The 20,214-nt window shown below is 41.1% G+C and overlaps 1 protein-coding gene across 15 annotated transcripts in view; it reads right to left on the bottom strand.

Moving 5' to 3' along the window:
• Positions 1-20,214, bottom strand: part of TEAD1 (TEA domain transcription factor 1) — a 273,925-nt gene that overhangs the window by 17,113 nt on the left and 236,598 nt on the right. For all 15 annotated transcript variants that reach the window (XM_078340545.1, XM_035265829.3, XM_035265833.3 and 12 more), the window contains one exon: positions 8,039-8,179. In XM_078340545.1, the coding sequence (XP_078196671.1) occupies positions 8,039-8,179 (141 nt within the window). The remainder of the gene's footprint in view (positions 1-8,038; positions 8,180-20,214) is intronic.

Below are 20,214 nucleotides of genomic sequence, written 5' to 3'. Positions count from 1 at the left end.
AATCGTCAGATTCACCAGGGTTGAAATGAAGGAGAAAATGCTAAGGGCAGCCAGAGAGAAAGGTCAGGTTACCCACAAAGGGAAGCCCATCAGACTCACAGCAGATCTCTCAGCAGAAACCATAGAAGCCAGAAGAGAGTGAGGGACAATATTCAACATCCTTAAAGAAAAAGAACTTTCAACCCAGAATATCACATCCAGCCAAACTGAGCTTCATAAGTGAAGGAAAAATAAAATCCTTTGTGAACAAGCAAGTACTCAGAGGTTCCATCACCACCAGGCCTGCTTTACAAGAGCTCCTGAAAGAGGCACTATACATAGAAAGGAACCAGTACCAACCACTCCAAAAACATATCAAATGGTAAAGAGCATCAACACAATGAAGAAACTGCATCAACTAAGGGGCAAAACAGCCAGCTAGCATCAACATGGCAGTATCAAATTCACACATAACAATATTAACCCTAAATGTAAATGGGCTAAATGCCCCAATCAAAAGACACAGACTGGCAAATTGGATAAAAAGCCAAAACCTATCAGTGTGCTGTTTCCAGGAAATCCATCTAACACGCAAGGATACACAAAGGCTCAAAATATAGGGATGGAGGAAGATTTACCAAGCAAATGGAGAGCAAAAAAAAAAAAAAAAAAAAGCAGGAGTTGCAATTCTCATCTCTGATAAAATAGACTTTAAACCAACAAAGATCAAAAGGGACAAAGAAGGACATTACATAATGGTAAAAGGATCAATGCAACAAGAAGAGCCAATGATTCTAAATATATACGCACCCAATACAGGAGCACCCAGATACATAAGGTAAGTTCTTAATGACTTACAAAGAGACTTAGACTCCCACACAGTAATAGTGGAGACTTTAATACCCCATTGTCAATATTAGATGAACGAGACAGAAAATTAACTAGGGTATCCAGGACTTGAACTCAGACCTGGACCAAGCAAACCTAATAGACATTTTCAGAACTCTACAACCCAAATCCACAGATATACATTCTTCTCAGCACCACATCACACCTACTCTAAAATTGACCACATAATTGGAGTAAATCACTCCTCAGCAAATGCAAAAGAATGGAAATCATAACAGTCTCTCAGACCACAGTGCAATCAAGTTAGAACTCAGAATTCAGAAACTAACTCAGAACCGCACAGCTTCATGGAAACTAAACAACTGTCTCTTGAATTGACTGGATAAACAATGAAATGAAGGCAGAAATAAAAGATGTTCTTTGAAACTAACAAGAATGAACCAGAATCTCTGGGACACATATAAAGCAGTCTCTAAATGAAAATATATAGCAATAAATGCCCAAATGAGAAGCAAGGAGAAATCTAAAATTGACACCCTACCGTCAAAATTGAAAGACCTAGAGGAGCAAGATCAAAAAAACTCAAAACCTAGCACAAGACAAGAAATAAGTAAGATCAGAGCAGAACTGAAGGAGATAGAGACACAAAAAAAAACCCTTCAAAAAAAATCAATAAATCCAAGAGCTGGTTTTTTGAAAAGGTAACAAAATAGACAGACTACTAGCAAGATTAATAAAAAAGAAAAGAGAGAATAATCAAACAGATGAAATAAAAAACAATAAAGGGGATATCATCACAGATTCCACAGAAATTCAAACCATCATTAGAGAATATTACAAACAACTCTATGCACATAAACTAGTAAACCTGGAAGAAATGGATAAATTCCTGGACACCTGCACCCTCCCAAGCCTAAACCAGGAAGAAGTCGAAACCCTGAATAGACAAATAACAAGGTTTGAAGTTGAGGCAGCAATTAACAGCCTATCACCCGAAAAATGCCCAGGTCCAGATGGGTTCACAGCTGAATTCTACCAGACATACAAAGAGGAGCTGGTACCATTTCTTCTATTCCAAATAATCCAGAAAGAGGGAATCCTTCCCAAATCATTTTATGAGACCAACATCCTGATACCAAAACCTGGCAGAGACTCAACAAGAGAAGAAAGCTTCAGGCCAATATCCATGATGAACATAGATGCAAAAATCTTCAATAAAATACTGGCAAGCTGATTGCAACAGCATATCAAAAAACTTATTCATCATGATCAAGTAGGATTCATCCCAGGGATGCAAGGCTGGTTCAACATATGCAAGTCTATAAACGTAATTCACCATATAAACAGAACCAAAGACACAAACCACATGATTATCTCAATTGATGCAGAGAAGGCCTTTGACAAAATTCAAAGGGTTTTTAGCATAAAGGGCTAAAATAAACTAGGTATTGACAGAACGTATCTCAAAATAATAAAAGCTATTTACGACAAACGAACAACCAATATTATACTGAATGGGCAAAAACTGGAAGCATTCCCTTTGAAATCTGGCACCAGACAAGGATGTCCTCTCTCACCACTCCTATTCAGTATAGTACTGGAAGTTCTAGCCAGAACAATCAGGCAAGAGAAAGAAATAAAGGGTATTCAAATAGGAAAGGAGGAAGTCAAATTGTTTCTATTTGCAGATGACATGATTGTATATTTAGAAGACCCCATTGTTTCACCCCGAAATCTCCTGAAACTGATAAGCAACTTCAGCAAAGTCTCAGGATACAAAATCAATGTGCAAAAATCACAAGCATTCCTATACACCAATAACAGACTTAAAGAGAGCCAAATCAAGAACGAACTGCTATTCACAACTGCTACAAACAGAATAAAATACCTAGGAATACAACTAACAAGGAACGTAAAGGACCTCTTCAAGGAGAACTATAAGCCACTGCTCAATGAAATAAGGGAGGACACAAACAGATGGAGAAACATTCTATGTTCATGGTTAGGAAGAATCAATATCGTGAAAATGGCCATACTGCCCAAAGTAATTTACAGAATCAACGCTATCCCCATCAAGCTACCAATGACTTCTTCACAGAACTGGAAAAAACACCTTAAACTTCACATGGAACCAAAAAGAGAGCCTGCATAGCCAAGTCAATTCTAAGTAAAAAGAACAAAGCGGGAGACATGACACTACTGGACTTCAAACTATATGACAGGGCTACTGTAATCAAAATAGCATGGTACAGGTACCAAAACAGAGATATAGACCAATGGAATAGAACAGAGGCCTTGGAGGCAACACAACATATCTACAACCATCTGATCTTTGACAAACCTGACAAAAACAAGTAATGGGGAAAGGATTCCCTGTTTAATAAATGGTGTTGGGAAAACTGGCTAGCCATGTAGAGAAAGCAGAAACTGGACCCCTTCCTGACACCTTTCACTAAAATTAACTCCAGATGGATTAAAAACTTAAACATAAGACCTAACACCATAAAAACCCTAGAAGAAAATCTAGGCAAAACGATTCAGGACATAGGAGTAGGAAAGGACTTCATGACCAAAACACCAAAAGGATTGGCAACGAAAGCCAAAATAGACAAATGGGACCTAATCAAACTCCACAGCTTCTGCCCAGCAAAAGAAACAGTCATTAGAGTGAATCAGCAACCAACAGAATGCGAAAAAATTTTTTGCAGTCCACCCATCTGACAAAGGGCTGATATCCAGAATTTACAAGGAACTAAAACAGATTTATAAGAAAAAAACAAACAAGCCCATTCAAAAGTGGGCAAAGGATATGAACAGTCACTTTACAAAAGAAGACATACATGAGGCCAACAAACATATGAAAAAATGCTCATCATCACTGGACATTAGAGAAATGCAATATCTACATTGAGATAACCATCTCATGCCAGTTAGAATGGCGATCATTAAAAAATCTGGAGACAACAGATGCTGGAGAGGATGTGTAGAAATAGGAACACTTTTACACTGTTGGTGGGAGTGTAAATTAGTTCAACCATTGTGGAAGACAGTGTGGCGATTCCTCAAGGACCTAGAAACAGAAATTCCATTTGACCCAGCAATCCCATTACTGCATATATATCCAAAGGATTATAAATCATTCTACTATAAGGACACATGCACACGAATGTTCATTGCAGCACTGTTTACAACAGCAAAGACCTGGAACCAACCCAAATGCTCATCGATGATAGACTGGACAGGGAAAATGTGGCACATAGACACCATGCAGCCATCAAAAACGATGAGTTTGTGTCCTTTGTAGGGGCTTGGATGAACCTGGAAACCATCATTCTCAGCAAACTGACACAAGAACAGAAAATCAAACACCACATGTTCTCACTCATAGGCGGGCGTTGAACAATGAGAACACATGGGCACAAGGAGGGGAGCATCACACACTGTGTCTGTTGGCAGGGAAACTGGGGAGAGACAGCATGGGGAGAAATGCCAGATAAAGGTGAAGGGGAGGAAGGCAGCAAATCATGCTGCCATGTTTATACCTATGCAACAATCTTGCATGTTCTTCACATGTACCCCAAACCTAAAATGCAATTAAAAAATAAATATTTCTAAAAAAAGAATAGTTATTTCCACTGTTATTCTTTTTATAAAACTAGTGTATATTCAAGACTGATATTTGGCAAAGAGATTATTGAAAAAAGTATACAGTTGTGTGTGGCAGCTCATACCTTTAATCTTAGCACTTTGGTAGGCTGACGTGGGCAGATCGCTTGAGCCCAGAAGTTCCAGACCAGCCTGGGCTATATGGCAAAACCAAATTTCTACAAAACAATACAAAAAATTAGCCAGGCATGGTGGTGCATGCCTGTAGTCCCAGCTACTCAGGAGGCTGGGGTGAGAGGATCACTTGAGCCCAGTGAGGCCAAGGTGCAGTGAGCCAAGATCATGCCACTGCACTCCAGTGTGGGTGACACAGTGTGACCCCATCCTCAAAAAACAAAAAGGATAGACGAATATTACTTAGGAAATGTAATGTAAAATTTCTGTGTAAAATATCAGCAAATAGAATGCAGCAATGCATCCAAAGTAGGACTGTTTCAGGAATGCTGTGGTGTTTCATACACACTGAGGAAATGTATTAACTTATGTCAACAACTTGGAAGAAAATCTTCATATAGCAACAGATGCTAAAAGGCATTTGATAACGTATTATAGCTATAACTAATAAAAATCCTAAGCAAAATAGGAATAGAAAGAAAACACTTAAATTAGTAATAAAGACCATTAATAAAAGCCTACAGTAAATACAATCCTAAATGGCAAAATACCAAAACTTTTTCAACCAATGTCAGTTAACTATACAAGGCTATCCCAGAAATCTGGGGAAAAACTAAAGTATGAGAATTTGCTAAGATGGCCATATTGAAGACGGATATGCAAAACCAAGAGCTTTTCTCTATTCTATTCATTCAAATCTAGAAATAGGAAACTGTAACATATAATATTTAGAAATGTATTTAATAAGAAAGAGACAAACTTGTAGGAAAGATGAAAATGGTAGAATCTTATTAAAATACATAAAATGAAATGAGAATGCCAATAGGTTCATGACTGGAAAGACTTAATATGAATTTTCCCCCAAAAAATGTAAATCTGATGCAATTACAATTAGATTGCTCAAACAAGGTTTTTGTTTTTCTTTATATGTTTGACTGAATTATTTGGAAAAATAGATGTTGGTTACTAGCTTAGAAAATATATGAAAATAAAGAAAAGTGAGACTGACTTGCCTCATCAAATACCAGAATATACTATAAAGCCACTGTAACCCAATCAACATGATACAGAGACAAATTGTGCGTGGACTCGAATGAGACTCCAGGAATAGCTCTCAGAATATATGGTAATTTAAAGGGGGCAGATGTGTTCAACTGGAAAAGAATGAATCACTTCGTGGTTTTGATACAAATGGCTATTTGGAAGAAAAATATAAGTAGACTACTACTCCATACCAAATGCAGACATACATTCTAAACAGATAAAAGGCTTAAATGTAAACCCCACCTGCCACACATACCACCTTCTCTATGAAAATTCCTGTGATTTTATCAGTCAAAATAAACCTCTCCCTGCTCCCTGAACTTGCAAATAGCTTTGGGTGTCCTCATCTGAGGACACCATTTGAAATTTAGGAAACTGAGTAAGCTGTCTGGTTCGTCTGTTCTCAAATGCACCTGTCCAGGCAGGGAATTCAATCTACAGAGAACATCCCTGACAACTTGGCTATTCACCAACACTGCATAACCCCCATCTTCCACATTCCCAATCACCCATAGGTAACTCTGCTTCCTCCTTCTTAGAGGAAATGGAGGTCATCTGGTTCCAGGAGTCTCAGCCCTGACTCATGATACAGCCACTTTCTCACCTCCCCTTTCCCTGGGCTTCCCAGATGCTATGATGAGCCAGTTCCCCTCCTCCCCACTCATTTTTGTCCTCTGCTCTTCTGTTTATGTCTCCCTCTACTCATCCCAGGGCTGGTGGCTACTCTCCAAATTTAATCCTTATTCCTGTGCCCTTTCTATTCCCTCTCTGCAGCTAGGTCTCCATTCCCAATCCTTAATGCTCAGGATTCCCAATTTATATTTTCAGTTTTTAACCTGTCATCCAAGTTCTAGCCTTGTGTCTATAATCATTACCTATTTCCTCTTGAACACCTTATTTCCTTATTTCTATCCTTCCAAGCATAAAATGTGAGTGTGACTTTTGACTCTTCCTCATTAATATCCCGTTAGTTTCTAAGTTCCATTCAAAATGTCTTTCTGGATTCCCACTGCCACCACTGTGGGAAAGCCCATGACCCCTAAGCTTAAATTATCCATCTAAGTCAACTCCCCTGGATCCTCTTCTGCCAGCATAACCTTTCCTCAACACCATTCTCACAAGGCCTGCCCTGTGCTCAGGGGGCTTGTGCTATGCAGGTCTGCAGCATCCCAAATCCTCACTGCTTAGCCCAAGGTCTTAAGAAATATACCTGTCTCCCTCTCTCCCTCCTCAGCACGGTCTTTGTACAGCTAAGGTGTGCTCTTGAACCTGAAAGGTCCAGGGCCACTGCAAATAAAAACTGCTCAGTGAACATGGATCAATTAATTGGGTGATAGGTAGAAGACACTAGAAAATACAACCTTTAAAGAATGCCAACGACAAGCATTATTAAACAAAGCAACTCACCCCGATCAAACAAATATACATCTTTTTAAAGGGAGTAAGGAATGAAATATAACAGCCATAAAGATACTGGATCTTAACATATAATAAAATCTATCTAAAACAATTAAAAAACAAAGGTAGTGGAAATGGCAAAAGCAACAGTATCAAACTCAAGGTGTCATGGTTTCAGAGGGCAGGTGCCAATCATCTGACTACCACCTTGACTTTTATTTACAATGCCTGGGAGTGCCATTGGATCTAGAGGTTGGGTGTAGGAAGGGCATCATTCTGAGTGGTAGAGCCTATCTCAATCCAGCTTTCATGACAGGCTACCCCACAAGCCTCACGAGGAGGTGCACAGCACTGGCTGAGCAGGGTACAGTCGACTTCAGACACAGAGGGCTGGCACAGGACTTCCCATTTGCTTCCTTTCAGGTGCTTCCAAATCACTTTGCCTTTTAGAAGAAACAGGAAAAAGAAGTGGGGGAAAGAAGGAGGGTGATAAGGTTTGGCTGTGTCCCCACCCAAATCTGACCTCGAAATGTAATCCCCACATCGGAGGAGGGGACTGCAGAAGGCCTGGTGGAAGGTGATTGGATCATGGAGACAGTTTCTTCCCATGCTGTTCTCATGATACTGTGGGAGTTCTCACCAGATCTGATAGTTGAAAAGTGTTCGGTTGTTCCCACCGACCTTCCTCCTGCTGCTATGAGAATACATGCCTTGCTTCCCCCTCCCCTTCCACCACCATCATTCTACATTTCCTTAAACCCCCAAATCATGGTTCCTGTTAAGCCTGTGGAACTGTGAGTCAATGAAATGTCTTTTCTTCATGAACTACCCGGTTTCAGGTACGTCTTCATAGCAGTGTGAGAACGAACTAATACAGAAGGTAAGAAGGAGACATTCAAAAAGTACAGCTCTCTGCCCCAAGGAAGGTTTAAAGGAAGGCAACAATCTGTCCTTGAACGAAGTTTCCAATATAGAGAGGCCAACTTACCTCTACTTTTTCTACTACTTGCTTCCCAAAGGAGCAAACTTTGGTGGAACAGGTGACTGTCATATTTTCAGAACTCTCGTACTGACTGGTTACACCATAAAAAGCCCCAGCATCATCTTGAATATTGCAGTTTAAATCAGCCTGTTGGAAAGGAAATGGAGGTGTGGGTTATTCTCTCATCCCAGGAGTCATGGCAGCGAGCATTAATTTTCAGAGTAAGACCTCCACTTCCTGAATGAAGACAGAGGCTGGCTTGGGAAGGTGATGCTCATCTAGAAACAAATTAAATGCCCACCTCATTTTTTGAAGAGGATGCTAATTTGGACAGTCCTCTCTTGAAATGACATGCTACATGTACTGATTTTGTTTTACTTTCTTGCATTCAGTATCAGAATACTACTACCTTGCAATAAAAGATCCACAAGGTCTCTGAAGTATGCACAGAACGCAGAATATCAATTGGATTCATATTCACTCATCTTCAGAGATTTTTTTAAAAAAAAAAAAACAAGAGACTGCAGCTGACTAGACATTTGTCATACACACACACACACACACACACACACGCTTTATTAAAAATTAGAATATCTGGAGGGGAAATTGTTCCTAATAAAGACGGGCTTACAAAGATGTTAAATAATGAACATAAGTTGCCATTCATTTAACACATTTTATTAAGTACCTACTACGAGAGGTTCATGCTAAACAATGTACAGGTCTTGGCTACAACTAATATGGAAGATAAATAAAATAACTATAATTCAGATAGAAATAAGTACCATGTAAAAGATACTTAGAGTTCCAGCAACAGAAGCCATGACTTTCCACTGGAGGTCTCAGTTCAGGAATGATTTAGATTGGCACATGCAGGGAAGGCTGGGGTACAGTGCAGGCAAAGGCCTGGAGTGCTATATTCTATCTTCTGTGCATGGACTAAGGACCTTAGACTGGGAGTTTGGAAGTGCAACTAGGGTACAGGTTATGCGGGGCTAAAAAGGGGAATAGATTATATTCTGTAGGACATGGAGACCCCTTTAGAGCTTGAGTGCTAAGGAAGTGATGTGATTAGTACTGTGTTTCAGAGAGAAATGTCTTCAGCAGGATGCAATGTCCCCTGGAGAAACTGGCTGCTGCAGTGTTTGGATCACTGCTGTAGTCTGAATGTTCCCCCCAAATACATACATTGGAAACTTAATCCCCAGTGCAACAGTGCTGGGAGGTGAAGCCTACTGGGAGGGGTTTAGGTGTTGAGTCTCTGTCCTTGCATATGGGTTAATGCTACTATAAATAGGGCTTCCAGGAGTAAATTGGCTCTCTCTGGCCCTTAATCTGCTTTCCACCAGATGTGACAGCCTTGATCTTGGACATCCCAGCCTCTAGAAATGTGAGAAATAAATTTCTGTTCTTTATAATTTACCTAGGCGGTGGCATTCTGTTGTAGCAGCACAAAACAGACCAAGATGGCCACAGAGTAATAGTTTCCTTCCCTCAAATATCTACCAACACCCTGCTCCACATCAGGCACAGTGTTCGGAGCTGGAGATAAGAACAAGCAAAAGCTGAGCCAGGGCCTGCTCTCCTGAGGCTTACGATTAAATGATGAGCATACCACACAGAGCTAAGCACCAGGGAGAGAGGTACAGGGGGATATGAGCACAATCTGTGGAGAGTGGGTCCCCAAGGTCAAGGGCGCTTCTGATGATGATGCAGTTCAGATCCCAAGAAAGATGAGGCTTAGGTAAGAAGGAACATTCCATAAGAGAGAATAGGGTGCTCAAAGGGCACACAGCCAGAAAGAAGGACTAAAGAAAAAGCAAGAGAGAGAGGATGAAAGGAAAGCTGGGGAGGTGGGAGGGCTTGGGTCTCATATCCTGAGACCAAAGAAGACAGTGAGCGGACAAGCCTGGAACAGTGACAGGGCACAGTCAGCTCTGCATTCAAAAGGCACCTCTGACCACAGCTCGGAGAAGACTCCAGGAGAGAGCAGAGAGAATGTATACATATACCAGGAGCCATTATAGCAGTTCAAGCAACAGATGATAAAATGTGGGCTGCTATGGTGGCTGTTGAAGCAGAGGTACATGGATCTCACACTCAAATGAGATTTTATATTTTGTGAGGTTTGGCTTTTCTTTTCCCCGCCTTGAGACAGGGTCGGGCTCTGTCCCTTAGGTTGGAGTGCAGTGGTGTGAGGTTCACTGCAACCTCTGCCTCCCAGGTTCAATAGATTCTCCTGTCTCAGCCTCCCAAGTAGCTGAGATTACAGGCATGTGCCACCACACCCAACTAATTTTTGTATTTCTAGTAGTGACTAGGCTGGTCTTGAACTCCTGGCCTCAAGTGATCTGCCCGCCTCAGTCACTCTCACCTGAGATTACAGGTGTGAGGCACTTAATTACACCAGATTTGGCAGATTCTGACTGGCTAATTTTTGTACCTTGACAGGCACTAACCACTAAGACGAGTCATCTTATATCCTTTAAAATAAATACTTGTATTTAAATATCTTTCTTCAATTGGTTATTAGGAAAATGTCCATCTCCTTAGGCAACTCTTCCTATTTTCTGCCGACAAACAAAGAGAACCATGTACCCCACATTCCCCTTTTCACCTTATGTGCCAAAAATGCAAAGCTAAATTCAGAGTTCACTTACAGTAATTAACTTGCCCGAGGTGCTTCTAATAGCTACTAGCAGTCAGGGTATAGTTCCTTTTACTCGTTTCCAATCTGCTTTAACTTGTACTTATCCAGTTTTACGTTACCCATAAATGTAGTGAGTTTTCTCATATTCTGCTTTTTGGATTTTATGGGGTATAGATCATAAATAAATAAAAATACCCAGGGGTGCATTTTTCTCACATTTAAAGGTTTAACATTTGGCTCCAGAAAAGAGCAGCTTAGCAGGAAATCATGCATATCTTTCCTTAACTGAGAACAACATCTGAGCTCCCAAGGCTGATGAGGCCCCTCTGTCTAACTGAGCTCCAACCTCCAGGGGCAAAGGGCTACCATATGCCCCAGGCACACAGGGGCTCTGAACACTGGAATTCCCACTGAGCTTTCCACATGGTAGTGTTACCTTCAAGAACTGCCGCTGCCTTACTTTGCTGCCACCTTAGAATACTTTGCTGTGAACAGCAGCTCAGTTGCTTTATGGTGGCAGGATTAATGCTTATTATTATGATGTAGCTTGTGCCAAAACGTTCCAGCATTTTTTTTAAGTAAAAACATGCATGTGGTAAATAGAGGGGGGAAAAATAAAACTGTAAAAAAGGCATCGACCCCCAAATTTGTCAACCTCCCTAAGGGTAACCAGCATTATCCATTTCTCAAGTGTCCTTTCAGAGATATTTAGCACTTAAATATTTAAGCACATACATTCCTCCTTTTTCACACAAATAGTAGCACATTATATTAACTTTTCTAAAACCTTGCATTAAACATATATATATACGTACATAGACATCTTAAAACTCGTATAGTACTAATATGGAATTTCAGTATTATAAAGTACAGGCGTTTAAAATAATGAATAGCCACACTTTCTACTGGCTGCAATCTGTTCTATAGCACAGATATGCGGTAATTTTTCTTTTTTTTGAGATGGAGCCTTACTCTGCCACCCAGGCTGGAGTGCAGTGGCGTAATCTCAGCTCACTGCAACCTACGCCTCCTGGGTTCAAGCAATTCTCCTGCCTCAGCCTCCTGAGTATCTGCGATTACAGACATCTGCCACCATGCCCAGCTAACTTTTCTATTTTTAGTAGAGACAAGGTTTCACCATCTTGGCCAGGCTGGTCCTGAACTCCTGACCTCATGATCCACCCACCTTGGCCTCCCAAAGCGCTGGGATAACAAGCGTGAGCCACCATGCCAGGCTAATATGCCATAATTTAAAACACGCTCTACTGGTGAATATTTAGGATGCTTCCCAACAATGCTGCAATAAGTTTGTGTTGAGAGGTGCATTCGAAGTTATTTTTATTTTTCTTTCAACTTTAAATTCCCAGCTTTGAAAGGGAGTATTCATGTGTTATGAATACATTGTGAGCTAACATTATACTAGTTGATTTTGATGTAATCAAGTTGTTCTGAAAGACTATTAAATAATCAAATACAGTCCAGCCAGCTGGGTGTGGTAGCACACCAGCATTCCCAGTTACTCACGAGGCTGAGGCAGGAGGCTCATTTATGCCCAGGAGTTTGAGACCAGCTTGGACAACATAGCGAGAGCCTATCTCTAAGCAAGGGGGGGTTGTGGGGGTGTCTAGTGGTTTTGGTATATAGAGTGGAAAGTGGAAGGGAACATAGTGAAATAAGCATTTGTGTGTGAGGGGCAGGGGGTAACTGAGAGAGTAAATAGATTGTTTTTAAAAACTGACAACCTTAACTTACTTAAAATATACAAAATAATCTGCCAATATATATAATTTTAAAATGTTAACTAAGTTCAGAATGACATTCACCAAGATTTGATGTTAGTAAAAATGCTGAGTATGTTCACTAGTGTTATGCTTCTGTCTGTACAAGGTTCCATGCTTAAGTTACACTGGTGAAAGCAACTGTCCCACAGCAGTGGCATACCCAGCAGATCTGACACATTTTTAAGACCCGCTTCCTTTATTTGACAAAATGACTTTCAATAGTAACCAACACTCTATCTTAGTTATTTAAAACTTTAAACATAAAAATTCCAAAAGCAGAAATAGAGAATGAAGGAATGGGAAAAAAGTTGTTTCCTCATCTTCATCATCATTCTGCTACTGCTGCTCACTGGAGAATCTATTTAACCACTGGAACAAGTAGCACCATGGGGACTGTGGACTCAGACTGCACCTGAAGTGAGTCCGAGGCTGAGTCCACAGGCATTACTAATGGAGAAGTAATACAATGGAGAATGTGCATGCTAATTTGAAGCATATAGTTGTTTTATATATAAAATAAAAATTCAACATTATATATATTGTAAATGTGTGTGTGTGTGTGTGTGTGTGTGTGTGTGTATATATATACGAATAAAATAAAAATTCTGCTGGGCACAATGGTTCACACTTGTAATCCTAGCACTTTCAGAGGTTGAGGCAGGGGGATCGCTTGAGCCCAGGGGTTCCAGACCAGCCTGGACAACACAGGGAGAGTCTATCCCTACAAATATATATATTTTTAATTAGCTGGATGTGGTGATCTGTAGTCCCAGCTACTTGGGAGGCTGAGGCAGGAAGCTTCCTTGAGCCCAGGAGTTTGAGGCTGCAGTGAGCCATGATTTGTGCCACTGTACTCCAGCCTGGGCAACAGTACTAGATGCTGTCTCAAAAAAAATTAATTAAAAAAATAAAAATTCAACACTAACTTCACCAATTTATTTAGGACTTAGGCTAACAAACGAGGTTTTGTAAGTTAATGTGATAATTAAAAAAAGAAAATGGATTTTTTAAGATGGTTTTGCCACTGTGTGTAAATTCCCTACAGCCAAGCAACGTCCTTATTGCCTGCAGCTGGGGCAGACCATTCCCACCATCTCAGTATCTACCATTGTCTCTTAGAATTCCCCAATTTTAATATAGCTTTTATTTGGGATGGATGATCTGCAGTCACAATGATAAAATTATTCAAAACAAAGATAATAATAAAGAATACCCAACCTACCCTCAGAAACCATCCCAACAAATTGTAAGTTTTAAAGTTGTCAAAGTTAACATTTCTACATAAAATTAAAATATACAGTCAGAGAAGTACACAAATTGGAAGTTTACAGCTTAATTCTCCTCAAGTGAATCAGCACACAGATGAAGAAATGCAAGTCCCTCCCTCCTCTTAATATCCTTCCTTCCAGACACAATCACCCACACACCTTGCCAGTGTAACTATGATCCTAAAACATTACACATTTTTTTGTCTGATTTTTGAACTTTAAGCAAGTGAAACTACACAGTGTTTACTCTTGTGTTTAGTTTTGTTCACTCAGCATTATTTGTGAGATTCAACCATGTTGTCGTATATCATTCATTCATCCTCATTACTGTAGAATATTCCATTGAATGAAAAATGCCATGATCTATAGGCTTCCAAATGGACCTATTATGACGAGTGCTACTATGAACATTCTTGGGATATGCTTTTGATGAACATATGGATGCGTTTCTGTTGGGTTTTCCTAGGAGTGCAATTGCTCGGTCATAGCATCTATGCGCATCTTATCCTTCATTGAGGTAAGAGGTAAGGACAAACAGTTTGAGAAAATTCTATATTTAACTATTAGTGTAAATTTAAGGGATTAGATTTTAAAAGGCTTCCCAACTAATAACCAATGTGCTATTACAACTGCTTTTCAATCACCTCTGGACATGGAACATAATTATGTAGCTATCCAACCATATCATAGATACTCTTCAGGAATTTTCTAGGAGGACGTATTGATGTAAAAGATAATAATCTGTCAGCTGATAGTGTTATGGCTATTCCAGAAAGAAATGCAGTCACTGAACTCCCATGAAGCAGAGGTAATATCAAAGAAAGAATGCTAGCATTAAGTCAACAACAAAGGAGGCAAACTCTAATTTAGAGTCCGGGATTTGCAGAGTTCATTATCTACCCTACTGACACGTTCCCCCTCCCAACTGAAAACTCCAGGTGGAAAACAAAACCATTTCATGCAGTTCTGAAGGTAAGAAAATGAGTTTTCAAAAATGTACACTATCAGAGATACAAACTATTTCTGCCTAATTAGCTTTTACCTAATCACAGGATATTTTCTAAAAGTAAGTAAATACAAAAATCCAAGAAACAGTTTAAACTAGTAGAACTTATCTCTCCAATAAATTCCAAAATTAAACTATATCCCATCTTGTGGGCACAAGCTAGTCAAAAAAGGCTGGTTATGGGCCAGGTTCTGCAGTGTTAAAAACAACCCTTAGGGCCAGGCGTGGGCCTGTAATCACAGCACTTTGGGAGGCCGAGGCAGGCGGATCACCTGAGCTCAGGAGTTTGAGACCAGCCTGACCAACATGGAGAAACCCTGTCTCTACTAAAAATACAAAATTAGCTGGGCATGGTGGTGCATGCCTGTAATCCCAGCAATTCAGGAGGCCAAGTCAGGAAAATTGCTTAAACCCAGGAGACGGAGGTTGTGGAGAGCTGAGATTGTGCCATTGCACTCCAGCCTGGCCAACAAGAGTAAAACTCGGTCTCGCCAACAAGAGTAAAACTCGGTCTCAACAACAAACAAAAAAACAAAACACTTAGAAATATGGCTTGGGAATGTATGTCCAGGGAAATTAGCCCTTCTAAGAAATCTTCTCCCTGTTTGCTCTAGAAACAGAGACCCTAAACTCTAAGCTGAAACTTAGTTCAGAGGTAACTCTCTCCTACCTCTAAAACCAGAATCCTTTGTGCAGCATCCCAACTTGCACTGCCTTAAAGCTGAATACTTTCAGACACAGGAAAATCATTACTTCAATAATGCTGCTGGGCTGGGCACGGTGACCACTTAAGGCCAGGAGTTTCAGGCCAGCCTGGGCAAGACAGCAAGACCCCATCTCTATTTATAACTATATTTAATAATTTATTATTATAAGACCCTATCTCTATTTATAAATAATTTTGCTAGACAGTCTTAACTGTTAGTTCTTTTTCCTGTTATATTAATTTTTTCTGCTACTGTAACAAATTACCACAAATTTACTGGCTTAAAACAAGACTATTTTATATTCCTATAGGTCAGAAATTTAATTCCGTCCTCAGCAGGCTAAGATCAAGGAACTGGAAGGGATACACTCCTTACTAGACAGAGACTCTGAGGAGGGCTCTGTTTCCTTGCCTCTTTCAGCTTCTGAGACCACCTACATTCCTTGTCCTGGCGCCCCATACTCCATTTTTGAAGCCAGAAACACCAGCAGAATCCTTCTCACAATGCCAGCTGTCATCTCTCCGGATGTCTTCTTTTGTCTCCCTCTCCTCCTTTTAAGGGAGCTTGGGACCATGCCAGGCTCACTTAGACAATCCAAGATACGCTATCTGCTGATTAACAACTTTTAATTCCCCTTTTCCATGTAATGTACCATTATCAACAGATACCCTGGCTATAGAGGAGGCATCTCTAGGGATCCATGATTCAGCCTATCATACCTGTTAAGATGAAAATAAGCTCCTCTGTAACATCTATCCAGAAGGTACCACAGACCTAAGAAGACTTCTGTAAGACAATTCTGCAATTATCTTTCCTTTCTTCCTTAACGTCACCATCTACTCCTCTCACCCATGTAGTTCTTCGGGTTCTGTCTGCTTCCTAAGATTCCAGTTCTATATTTACTTTTGTTAAAACTATCTGGAGTTCAGACCTCCATTCATCCCATCCAATCCGACACTGGTCCAGGCATCTGTGAATGCTGCCTCTCATCTGACATCTCATCTCAGACACTGGACTGACAGCACAGGCAGCAGAAACGAGGAATTTAGAATCACTTTTTGGGTCTCACTTGTCTCATTTTTATCCACAGAGCAGATGACCTGTTTCCAAAGGTCACGGTGGTAAGATGAGGAGATAATGTATATGAAATTCATCTGTAATCTCTAATGTACTATACAGATTACATTACAATACCTATAATCACTCCTGTTACCTTGTCAATTTGAAATATTGACCATAACAGAGATGAAGACAGAGCCTCAAGTCATATCTAGACACCTTTCCTCAATGAGATGAGAGTTTATAATCAATAAATACGATAAAGACTGTCACCATGGAGCCAGTCCTGGCCCCAACTCACATTTGTCGGGTGTGTGACACAGATGCAACATTGGCTTTATCCAAACAGAAAAGTTAGGACTTTTTCAGACGTGTTTATGATGGCTTTTATGTATTGAGTATAACAGCTTAAACAGGTACAAAATGATCATCTTTCCCACAAAGACAGAAGTAGACATGTTACAGAATTCTTTCTGGAAATTTAACAAAAAGGCCATCATTAACACATGTGTTGAGTGAATTAAAGACTTTAAGAGGTCTATTTGTGGGCAAGTCTCAAAAAACAACAAAAAGCAGAAGCAGGTTTCAATGATGGGCAGAGGAAGTGAACAGCAACAGAAAAGAAAATACACCCCATCAAAAGTTTCCAAATTCCTCCCCACATCATCCTTCTCTTACACTCATTACTTTCACAACTGACAGTTTAAGTCCCCAGACAAGAGTCTAGATTGGTTTTTCCTCTATTACCTTTTACTCAGTAAGCCCATTTATTCACGGATTTGTTCTCTCTACCCCCCCACCCCCAAGACAGAGTCTCACTTTGCTGCCTGCTGCCCAGGCTGGAGTGCAGTGGCACAATGTCGACTCACTGCAACTTCTGCTTTCTGGGTTCAAGTGATTCTCCTGCCTCAGCCACCCAAGTAGCCAGGATTATAGGCGCATGCCACCCCACTCATTTTTGTATTTTTTAGTAGAGATGGGGTTTCACCATGTTGGCCAGGCTGGTCTCAAACTCCTGATATCAAGTGATCCACCTGCCTCAGCCTCCCAAAGTGCTGGGATTATAAGCATGAGCCACCGCCCAGCCATCCTGGATCTGTTCTGTTTAATTTCATGTTTTTGCCTTTTGGGGGTAAATATTAAAAATGTAATGGTTTCCACCCAAGTATGTGGGATGTAAAGTCCTTGGAGGTGGGTGCTAGGCCAGGGAACAAAGTGGATCATCTCTGCAAAACCTCCATCCCCTGGAGACCTGGCTGTGGGAGCAGAAGGATCAGGAAGTGAAGGCTACTCTTGCCAGCAAAGAATAGGAGTGAGCAGCTCACTCGGCAGCAACATTTAGGCCAATGACAACTACTTCATTACCAGCTTCACTGGGGAAAAGCCTGCTGGAACAAAGGCAAGCAGATCACCTCTAAGACGGGAGGCGGGAGGCGGGAGGGGAAGGGGGGGTGGGCGGCGGCAGACAGCATGGGTACAGGGTCAGAAGCAAGCTGTGGACCTTTCCTTCCTATCCAGAGGGCTTGGAAGAGCTGGGAAGAATGGCGTGGTTACAAAAATAAAAACATCAAGAGGACTGTCCCTAACCAGAGACAGTGTAATGGGCACTGATGGCTGCAAGGAGACGCTGGCATTTTAAACCACTTTGAACCTCTCCTCTTCATCCTCTCTGAGCAATGATCAAAGGACCAAGATTTCAAATTGTGAAGCAATTTTTTCCAATGGTAGCATCTGGCTCCTTGGCGGGAGGTGCTGGGAGCTGGGCCCTATGGTGGGCAGCCATCCAGGCCTGCCACATGGTGAAGCTCAGCCAGGCAGGGCACACAGTGCGGCCTCGCAGCTGCTCCCACAGGCGCCAAAGGACAATCGCTCTGCAATAAGCCTGGAGCTGTGGGGCAAAAGTGCTCCTTAAGGCAGCACTGCCATGGGGGGGATGCGGGGGTCTGGAGAAAGCTGGCTGCTCTCAAATGCTCCTTGCCCAACTCATTTGCATGCATCTGCATCCTGGTTAAGACCCTTGAAGCCAGTCCCACTGACATCCAGAGGCTTGGGGTGGGTGGTGGGGAGCTGGGCCAGCGTGAGACAGCTCCTCAGCAAGAAAACCTGCATTTAGGGGGGAGTGAAAGAGCTGCCTTCAGAAAAAAAGAGTGTCTTTGAGTGTGTTCCCTTCGGTCCTACACCCTGCCTAACCCAATGATGGGACAGCAGCTGTAGCCAGCCTGCCACAGCTGTTTTAAATAAGAATAATAGGAATAAACTCAGCCAAAGCTCTTCAAGTTACTTCCTGCTAATTATGGCATATATTTACATCTACAAAATAGATGATTTTTAAAAACATCACCAAGGGCCCCTTTATTGTGCAGACTGGCACCCCATTTGAATTTGATAAACATTTAGTACTTCAAAGAATCTTAAAAGCTTGCTCTAATTACGATATGCACTGGTTGAAAGGCTGCCTGTCTGCACTGCAAATTCCTACAAATACTAGCATTCATTTTTTCAAAAATTCAATTAATGACACCCACATAACTTCAGGTGACCGCCAGTGGCAACTTCACATAGTGGCTGGGATGAAAGAGCCGGGGTCTCAGCCCTTACTACAAAGCAGCTGCATGGGCCAGTTCTTTCCAATAGAGGCAAGTAATGAGTTCTGGGTGCCCAACTGAGCTGGCCCCACACCCTTCTCATTCATCAGGTGTGTGAACACTGGCCCAGAGACCACCTTTCCTAGGAAACAGGACCTTTTTATGGTTTCAAGGTTTTGTGCATGAAAAGTTTTTCATACAACAACAATAATAACGCCAAACAATGATATTAAGTGCACTAACAAGTGCAGAGTTGCTGGAGAAAACAGGGAACGCAGTTAACTTGCATCTCAAATGAAAAGCAAATACTTTTTCAGTACATATGAATATATATGCCAAATACAGCATAGGACATGTACACTAAACAATTATTCATCGTTTATTTGAAATACAAATTTAAATGGGCAACCTGCTAAATCTGACAACTCTACTATCAAGAAACCTTTACCACAAAGAATAAAAATGGAGACTTATCCTCAAATTCTCATTGCTGTAACATCATATGCCCAAGGTATTTTAAGTAGGGAAAATGAAGTTGCAGGAAACACTTGGAGCATAATTCTTTTTTAGCAAAAATGTCTATGTATGTTTGTAGATACGTATTTAAAAGTCTGGAAGGATACATTACAAATTTTGGGATCTGGCTGACCATAGATATGTATGTGTGTGAGGAGAATCTCTCACACACTCTCACACTCTCTTTTTATTCTCTATTCTTTTCAAGTGCTCAAACTATTCATAACAAACCTGCATTACTTTTTTAATTTAAAAAGTAAATTAAGGCTGGGCACAGTGACTCATGCTTATAAATCCCAGCACTTTGGGAGGCTGAGGTGGGCAGATCACGAGGTCAGGAGTTCAAGACCAGCCTGGCCAACACAGTGAAACCCCATCTCTACTAACTATACAAAAATTAGCTGGGCGTGGTAGTAATCCCAGCTACTCAGGAGGCTGAGGCAGGAGAATTGCGTGAACCCAGGAGGTGGAGGTTGCAGTGAGCCAAGATCGCACCATTGTACTCCAGCCTGGGCAACAAAGCTAGATTCTATCTCCCCCCTCCCCCACAAAAAAAAGGAAATTAAAATGGGGTGGATTGGCAGGTAGGAGGTACCCTGGATCTTCACCT

Source organism: Callithrix jacchus, chromosome 10 (assembly GCF_049354715.1).
Source record: "Callithrix jacchus isolate 240 chromosome 10, calJac240_pri, whole genome shotgun sequence".
Lineage (NCBI taxonomy): Eukaryota > Metazoa > Chordata > Mammalia > Primates > Cebidae > Callithrix > Callithrix jacchus.
The sequence above is the reverse complement of the archived record's forward strand: the minus strand, read 5'-3'. Positions and strand labels throughout refer to the sequence as shown.